At 37.5% G+C, this 9,631-nt stretch overlaps 1 protein-coding gene across 2 annotated transcripts; it reads right to left on the reverse strand.

The window, feature by feature from the left end:
- Positions 1–2,503: 2,503 nt before the first annotated feature.
- On the reverse strand, positions 2,504–9,087 carry aanat2 (arylalkylamine N-acetyltransferase 2). Of its 2 annotated transcripts, XM_044018393.1 has the most exons (5): positions 8,398–9,087; positions 8,200–8,251; positions 5,213–5,513; positions 4,572–4,726; positions 2,504–3,558 (listed from the first exon to the last, which is right to left on the reverse strand). In XM_044018393.1, the coding sequence occupies exons 3-5, from the start codon at positions 5,376–5,378 to the stop codon at positions 3,253–3,255; spliced, it is 627 nt and encodes a 208-aa protein (XP_043874328.1). In that variant the 5' UTR covers positions 5,379–5,513; positions 8,200–8,251; positions 8,398–9,087; the 3' UTR covers positions 2,504–3,252. The 2 variants fall into 2 exon arrangements, with proteins under 2 accessions (XP_043874328.1, XP_043874329.1); XM_044018394.1 differs by lacking the exons at positions 8,200–8,251; positions 8,398–9,087 and adding an exon at positions 6,494–6,512.
- Between the last annotated feature and the right edge of the window lie 544 nt (positions 9,088–9,631).

Raw genomic sequence — 9,631 nt, forward strand, 5'->3', positions numbered from 1 at the left:
TAGTATGTCGTCCAAAATCAGTCAAAAAAGTCATAGTATAGTATGTCGTCCAAATTTTGACAAAAAAGTCATAGTATAGTATGTCATCCAAAATGTGACAAAAAAGTCATAGTTTAGTATGTCGTCCAAATTTGATAAAAAAAGTCATGGTCACATTTTGAAAGACATACTATATTTTCGTCCGTCTGTCACAAGCCTCTTTCTGCCTCTGTTGCCCATATTGCAAGCAATACACAGACAGTGCCACCAACAACAATACTTCACTCACACTCTGTCTACATATGTATGTATGTATGTATATACATTCATATGTTTGTATACATATAAATATACATATATATATACACAGACTTTTGCAGACTAGTACATTATCTTGTGTTTGCCCCCTTATTTCATTATTTCATCATTATAAAGACATCATATATGACTGACTGACACAGATGTTTTCTGACTCTGTCCTCTGTCTCTCTGCGTCTCAGGTGGGTCCTGCTGGCTCTCAGTTTGGGATCTTGGCATGTCTCTTCGTGGAGTTGTTTCAGAGCTGGCAGATCTTGGCGCTGCCATGGAGGGCCTTCATCAAGCTGCTGTGCGTGGTGCTCTTCCTCTTCGCCTTCGGCCTACTGCCGTGGATCGACAACTTTGCTCACATCTGCGGCTTCATCTCTGGCTTCTTTCTGTCCTTCGCGTTCCTGCCCTACATCAGCTTCGGCCGCATGGACTTGTACCGCAAGCGCTGCCAGATCATCGTCTTCCTGCTGGTGTTCGTCGGCCTCTTCTCGGGCCTCGTGGTGCTCTTCTACATCTACCCCATCAAATGCGAGTGGTGCGAGCTGCTCACGTGCATCCCCTTCACAGACAAGTTCTGTGAGAAGTACGATCTCAATGCTCACCTGCACTGAGGTCGTGGACGCGGCAAGCTCAAACAGGAAGGTCAACAGGTCAAAAAAAAAAAAAAAACTGTCCTCCTGTGTGGCCGGGAACTGTCGCCCCCTGTCTGTGAACTATGACAATTTGCTTGTGTTTCTTTCTTTTCTTTATTTTTTACTCTGTCAGTATGAATATGCCACTCTTTTAATCACCGTCACTCCTTCACTGTCCAGTGAAACAAAGGCATGGCACTCGTGAACCTCAGTATCGACCCCCTTTACACGTGAGGATGCAGGAATAAGACAAACCAGCGCTGGTACCAAGAAGGAATTGTGTTTTTTTATTACACACCACACATAGGTTTTATTATTATGATTATAATTATTTTTATTATTATTCAGGCAACCTCACACTGAAGCAGGGACAAAATAATATCAGATATTACCTTTGGTGCCTTGTTGAAAAATGTACCAACTACTGCCATATTTTTGTTACAGTATGCTGAGCACTCGAATGTTTGTTTTTGTTGTTTTTTTCTCCTCCTCCTCCCTCTTATTTGTTTTATTGCTTCTCTATGTGAAGTGATGATCGTTCCTGTGCAACGGTATCGTTTTAGCTACCAGTTCTTACTCACATGTGTAACTGAAAACAACAGTAAAAAAACAAAGAGAAAAGAAAAAGTCCATAAAATAAAAATGTCTGTGACTTTCCTCTGACTGAAAACTGTTTTTTATTCAAACAAAAGAGTTTCCTGTCTATAGATCTTTCTGTATATCATGTACATACCACACAACTTAAGATTAAGGGATAGACCAGCTTTTTATTCAACATATGATAAAATAACGTATTCATTCACTTACATTTAATAGGCAGCGAAATAACAAAATAGAACTTTCCTTTAAATAAAGTAAAGTAGTGCTTGTTTTTGTCCACAAAAAACAAAAACAATTCAGTTTGAATTATTTCTTTGTCATATGGAGCAAAGAAAAACTGAATAATATATAAAACGTGTTTCAATTATTGAAAAAACAAACAAACAAACACTAAAACCGATTAATAGTAGATTATTAGTAATCGATTAATTGTGTAATAACCATTCAAAGTTTGAAAGGATGTAGGAGATTTTCTGGTCCAACCCCCTTTTTTTCCCCTTCCTTTCTGTCTTTTCTCAAAACTTTCTTCAGGATTCTAAAAATAGCTTGCAGTTAGAAATTGGTAATTTTTTTCTCCTTCTTTTAAGTCACTAAGAACAATTTCTGTCCCTGTTCATTCACTCTTTTGATGCTTTTCCACTACACAGTCCCAGCATGGCTCGACATGGCACAGTTTTTTTTTTCTTTTCCATTATAACAAAATGGAACCTGGTACCTGGTGGGGTTTTTTTTTAGTACCTGCTCTGGCGACGTTCCAAGCGAGCTGAGCTGATGCCAAAATAAAATGTGACGTCAACAGACTGCCGGCCACTGATTGGCGAGAGAGCGTCGTCACTGGAAGAGAAAAAAATCCTAACTTGCGTTAATCTCCAATTTAGCAAACAGAGGAGTCTGGTGTATTTAGTCACGGAGGAAGTACTGAACAACTCTGTGAGCAAATCTTTTTAAATGAACTGATTCTAATGATTCAGTTGCATCGAAAACAACTGCTTTACAAGTCACTAGTCACGTATGTGTCGCATATAAAACAAAGCCACGGCAGTTTAGTGATGACTACGCAAACTTACTACTAAATAGTGGAAAATCATATCAAACCACGTAGAGTTGAGCTGAAACGTGCCGTGCCTGAACTGTGTCGTGGAAAAGCGCCATTTGGCAAGTAAATTTTCTCGTACTTCAAATAACGGGAACTATACACTTTAGTGCAATTTGTACAATATTTTCTAGTAAGTGCCTCGTTTAGAGCTGCTACATATTAAACAGCATGTTTTACTCAGTCCATTCCACTTTAAAATATGCTGTTTAAATGCGTTCACCGTAACTCTACACAACGCAGTTACTAGAAAATATTATACAAAATGCATTCAAGGGAAGTCAAAAGCCAAAGAGCGAGTTGAAGAACAGTAAAAGAATAAACGTCACCACGTTTTCTTTTCTGTTGTTTGGTGTCCAGATAATTGCTCTGACTGGTTGTAGGTTAATCATCTGCGTCTGTTGGTCACACCTCTTTGTACCGATATGCTACAGGGTGACAAAAGGATAATAATCTGATTAGTGACAGCAAAGCATGAATTAGTGAGTCCTCACACACACACACACACACACACAGCCCTCACTCCTTTTAAAGTCCACGGTGCTAAATTCTGTCCATGAGTCCATTTTAAGTGGTGAGTGAACGGGTGAATTGAAGGGTTTTTTGGGGGAAGCAGCGGTGGGAGATGAGAGCGAGTGACTAGCAGCCGCTGTTCCGCCGGGCGTACGCTTGCCCGCCCAGTGTGTACTCCATCTCCTGGAAATGCATGTTGGAGACGGAGATGGCCGACGGGCCTTTCTCCTTGAAGCCGGCCTTGAGGTAGAACGGCACCAGGAAGTCCTCGCAGATGAGCAGCGCTCGCCGCGCGCCGGGCAAACAGCGCAGGTACTGCAGGTAACGCCACAGCACGATGGAGCCTTTGCCCTGCTGGCGACAGTGACGGTGCACCGACAGCACGTGGATGTGAACGGCGTTGGCGTCGGGGACGTGCTGAGTCATGGCCTCCTGCAGGAGAGAGTATAACATAAATATTATTATGTTTACAGAGCAGTTTTTAAGAAAATATGAACACATGAGGAGAAGACTAATGTCTTATATAGAAAAAAAGAAAATAGCAAATGGAAATAAATGTATATATTTATTAAAAAAGCAGACAAATGGTATTAAATCATGTGCAATTACTTTCAAAATTAGGCTGAAGAAGTGACACCAAGTTATGGCCTCCTCACACATTTCTATGTCTATATAGAACTTTTCAAGCTTTACAAATAAAACAATAACAACAATACATGAGAATACAACTATAAGAGACTATAAAAAGTGATGCAAAGTCAAAAAAATAATAATACTAATTTCTATATATTTCTAGATTAAGACACAGAAACAGAATAAAATAAAAATAATGAGGAGAAAAAAACACAAAGGTTTAACCAAAATAATTAATAAAAATGAGAATACATTAAGCTGCACTGAGCTCATACCAAAAACTAACAAATAAAAGGTCAATATGAAGATGTTAAATTTCAAAATAAATCTTTGAAAATAAAAGTTTATAAATAAAGTAAATTAAATACGGTTGTTTATATAAAACCCAGGTAAACTGTATTACAACTCGGGACGGCTCCATACCATTTTTTTTCCTGTCCGATGTCACAACCTTGAGTATCAAACCAATATCGGTCCGATATAGTAATTTTAATACAAAATTTAATAGATTGAATTCTTTTTTTCTTCTAAATATTGGATACAGTGATAACTAGTATTGTATTGATACCAAGTGTTAGTATCAGTTCATCCCTAACTTGAAACCAGTGCAAAACTATAAAAAAATCACTAACAAAATTATACAGAAATACAACACAATTATGTAACAGATTTCAGCAGCCTGGCAGGACAATTGAACATAACCAGAGCCAGAATATGGTTTGTCCAATAAGCAATTCATACAATTTTAAAATGCAGATATTACAGAGCAGAACATAAAGGTATAAAAGTCATAATTATCTGTATAATTGTACCTGTGAGAGACGATCCTTGTCCCAGCCGGAGCCGATGACGAAGGCGACCAGTTGTCCCTCCTCGAACCATCCCAGAGAAAGCTCCGGACACTGACTCAAGAAGTTCAGCACCTCATCCAACGTGAGTGGACACTCTCCAGAGACGGAGACAAAAGCTGAGGGGGACAAAACATTTTGGTGTTAACTATTGAACTGAAAAAAGTTATAATATACACTGATAAAAACTTAAAAATACGTACTTGAATAAATTAAGTTAATTTAAACTAAATTCAGCAGGTTATACAAAATTACTTTAACTTGAACTGAAAAAAGTGTAAGTATAAGTAATTTTGTCCATATAACCTGCTAAATTTAGATTAAATTCATTAATTCAAGTGCAATTTACGTAATTTTAAGTTTGTCTATGTTTATTTTTTATCAGTGTATATTATTATTTTTTCATGTCAATGAAATGATATTTGAAAAAAAAAAGATGAAAATTAAGTTAGCAAATTATATGGAAAGAAATAACTTCAGTTAGTGCAATTTTTGTACTTTTATGTTTGAAAAAGAAATTGTGTATATTATTTGGTGAGTATTGACTACATTGAAAATAGAAAATGGTTGTCAAGTTTGTGCAGACGTGCAGGACGTGAACTCACCCTCTCTCTCGATCTCAAACACACTGATGGCGTCCTGCGGCGTCAGGTTCCTGAACTCGCTGGCGGGCAGCGTGTGTCGCCTCTGCTGCAGAGGACTGACCACTCTAACCGGCGTCTTCAGGAAGAAAGGTTTGAGGAACGGAGATCCGCTGACCTGCTGTGCCATGATGTCTCAACACTGACCGAGGAGCTCTTTCTCTGTGTGTGAACCGCAGGTGTCCCCCTCTCTGCTCTGTGTCTCTCAGCTGTCCGCCGCTGACCTTGGTGTCCCCTCCTGCTCTTGTGTCTCTCTGAACTCATCCTGTGAAGTGGTCATCTCAAAGTAGGATAACTACCCGTGCACGTGCCTGCAAAGTCTCTTAATCCCCCAACCACACTGTTCTTAGCCGTATTTAATGGCACTCCAGTCTTTATTTGCTTATTAAGTTTATTTAGATTTAACCCTTTAAAACCTAAGCCTCAAACTGTCCGCCTGGATTTTGTTTTGTGCTTATTTTAGCCATAAAAAGGGACAGTAAATGTCCTGTAACTAACAATAGAAAAATAATAGAGAACCACTGGCTTGACAGAAGCAAACGTGTCCCACTTGTTCAATTTAATCCACTTTTCCACTTTGTTTTGTGCTAGAGAAACTCAAAGTCACTGACTTACAGGAAGAACATTGGCTAGATATTCAAATATTGGACCTTCTGAGATCCAGAATTTGAGTGAAAAGTGGTCAAAACACAAATGATACCTCACTTGTACTTAAAAAGATGAATATTTTCCAAAGGCAGTTATGTCATGGTCTTTATAGTATTATTTAAAATCAGTATTTATCTAGCACACATTTGTTAACAGCATATTCAGACGTGTACGCAGCTACTACGTGCATGTTTTCAGAGATCAAGGGCATGGGGACTAATGTAACTCTGCCGAGAGACGGGCAGCGGGGATTTGCGTGGATTGCAGTCGGGATGATTTCACGCCTCAGAGAGGTTTAGCACAGACTAATTAAATGAGACAGCATTTGTCTTGACTGGCCCGAGGTAAACCTAATTACTCAAACCATCATGAATCTGCAAATAGTGAAAGGGAATACACGTGGCAGGGAAACTTACCTGACCTGATTTTAGCTTCTTATTTACGTTGCTGTTGTTGTACTGAAGTCACACGTGAGTTTTGAGGATTATCGTCTCATCACACTGTGCTTATTATTTTTGGCCTCCACTACTTTAATGAAACCGGAAATCCTGCTTTATTTTTAGGCCCAAGGTTCTCAAACTGTGGTATATTTTCTACCAGTGGTACGGGAGCTTCCTCTGGTGGTTGTCTTGGAGAGCTAAGAGAGTAAGATGAGAGTGTTTAGAATCTATTTGAGCTGTAAAGACAGTGTTTAATATCAGTTTTAGGGAGGGTAATTTTTTGTACTTAAGGTGCTGAAGGTGTAGTTTTTTTGTTGTTGTTTTTTTTTCTTAAAAAAAAGGTCATGTTACTGGTAATCAGTGACATTTCCCAGGTTGCCTACAAAGGGAATCTTATTATAATGTGGTATATGAAAATGCTGCTCCTATATTAAAACTTGTGGAAGTACATTTTAACTGGCATTTAAAGAGTTAAATGTATGATTTAAAAAAATAGATATTTTATTATTATTGATACTTAATGTTGCCTAAATAAATACATTAATCAACTGAAATAAATTGTTGGCTATATAAAGTGTTTACCAGGCATTTTAGGGAGGGTAGATTTTTGTACTTTTTTTTAAGTGACACTACACCAAAAATAATAAATGCAAATAAAGTCATGTTACTGGTAATCAGTGACATTTCCCAGGCTACAAAAGAAATTTCACCATCATGTGGTGTTTGTTTTTATTAAAAATTGTGAACATACTTTTTAAAAACTGGTGGTTAAAGGGCTAAAATGTATGTTTTTTTAAAAACTTAATTTTTTTTTTATTTTTGTATATATACTGTATATAAACTAGGAAGTGTACATTATTGTACTTAAGGTGCTTTTTTTCAAAGTGACACTACACAAAAAAATGATTACAATACAATATAGTAATTGTTGATGGAAATCAGTGGCATAACACACGCTGTACTTTCCCTCCAAAGGACACATATTTATAATGTTTATAATATATTTAAAAATTATAATTATCAGGTTTAATGTTGCTTAAAAATTCAATTCATTCAAATGTATTTTTGTACATACAGTGGTATGCAAAAGTTTGGGTACCCCTCTAAGATTTCATAGAGCAACAAGCAACAAGATTTGATTTCCTACAGAGATGTAGACATTTGTGTTTTCCAGACCAAATTCTTAGATTAGCATTACATAGCTTTATTATGATAACATTATAAAATGGTATGTGCAAAAGTTTGGGCACCCTTTTAATTACATTCATTTCAAGACCTGTAGGGATTTATAGCTGACAGGTTGCAGGACAAAATTGCTTTGACTGGCTCGTGACTGGCAATTACAAAGAATCATGAAAAAGGCAGTTTAACAGAGGTAATTGCTGGCTGTGCTTGTCCTAGGTTATTTTTTAGAGTGTGGCAACATGGGGGCATCAAAACAACTCACCACCATTATCATGATTAGGAGAATGACTGTATATAAAGTGTTAACTAGGAGGGGTACTATTACTATTGTACTTCAGGTACTAAAGGTGTAGTGTTTTTTTAAAGTGACACTACACAAAAAATGATAATACAATTATCTCATTGCATATTTTATCATGTCTTTTTTAATGTTTATGTTTTGTAATTGAATTTTAATTTTAATTGTATAAATACATCAAATAAATATTTAAAGGGTTGAAATGTTGATTTAATGATCAGTAACAAAATAATTTTTTTATCGTATCAAGATTTAAGGTGAAGAAGTGATATATTTAATCTTTTTGTAAAGGTTACATGAGGGTTAAAGGGAGTTCGGGACTCTTTAAGTCTGTAAAGACATAAGAGCGCTAACTTAATATAAACAGAGTATAAACTCACCCTCTGACCTTTCTTGGTAGAGAAGCCACAGAAACCTCATCTCATTTACAACCTGTGTGTGTGTGAGAGAGAGAGTGTGAGACCATGTTTACACACATGCAACTGCAGCCGTATTTTCTCACTGTATTATGTTTTTATAGACAGGCCTGAGGCCACAGTGTAACTGAAGCCTTATTAAACTTTAAACGGGGTGAGCACCTGTCAGTCCGGCTGAGCACCTGTCAGTCCGGCTGAGCAGAGAGTGGCGGTTTAGACATTACTGCGCTGGAATGTCATTATGGCTGAAACATGAAGCACGTCATGGAGATTTAAAGTGGCAGGAGGAAGCTGAAGGCGCTGGTCATGAGGTGAACTGTCACTCAGGCGCTGGAATACTACAATATACATGTTTATAATACTTATTCTCACCTGTCACTTTACTAGGTACACCTACAAAACTCTCAGGGGTTACAGTTGTCCTATCATTTTAATCCACTATCCACTGATCATTCTCCACATGTAATTTTCCCCCAGAGAAGTGCCCCTCACTGGGTCTTTTCTCTTTTTCACTCCATTGTCTGTAAAAACCTCTAGATGATTGTGCACGTAAATCCAAGTAGATCACTCAGATCTACAACAGTGCCACTTTTAAAACCTCTTAAATCATCTTTCTATCACGTTGTGTTGCTAGTCGTCTGTCTACATGCTGAAATGTACCAAATTGCCGCCGCGTGATTGCCTCGTTAGATATTTGCATTAACGAGTCGTTGAACAGGTGTACCTAATAAAGTGGTGAGGAAGAAAAGCATCAAATAACTTACTAATATGTAAATAATGAGGGGGGAATGGAAACTTGAACACTTTTTACATTTCTGTCCCGTTTAAGTGTACCTAATAAAGTGGTTGGTGAGTGTCAATCCACTCTCACACAAACACAACAACATTTATTATCTTATTTTATTATTTATTAAGTTGCTGCTGACAACACAACCACAATTTTATTGGGATTCAGCCCGAACATTGAGAACACGTGTCTAAAATTAAATGTTAACGTAGGTGTGAAACTGTACTTGCGTGCGTGTGTTTGTATAAGTGTGGGTGTTCGTTTTTCATCCACTTAGCTCTGAGTCAGCTCTGGTTAATTTGTTGACAGCGCAGGTCGAACCGTTTTATCCTTCAACCTTCCATCTGCTGCAAAACAAAACAACACAAACTCTCACTAATCTTCCTACATTAAACTCAGCTCCTTCACAGGAAAACAAACAAACATAAATGTGATTAAACAGGCAACATGTTTTAGTTATAGACATTTAGGCCTCTTTAAAAAGGTCCATGTAACATTTAGGGGGGCGATTGGCAGAAATTGAATATACTACCTATATGTTTGTATTACAACAGTCCTTTCTGTTGTGTAAAGGCCACCGTAGTTTCTTCTCAAGCTAAGGGAAAAAAA

Source organism: Solea senegalensis, unplaced genomic scaffold (genome assembly GCF_019176455.1).
Source record: "Solea senegalensis isolate Sse05_10M unplaced genomic scaffold, IFAPA_SoseM_1 scf7180000017154, whole genome shotgun sequence".
NCBI lineage: Eukaryota > Metazoa > Chordata > Actinopteri > Pleuronectiformes > Soleidae > Solea > Solea senegalensis.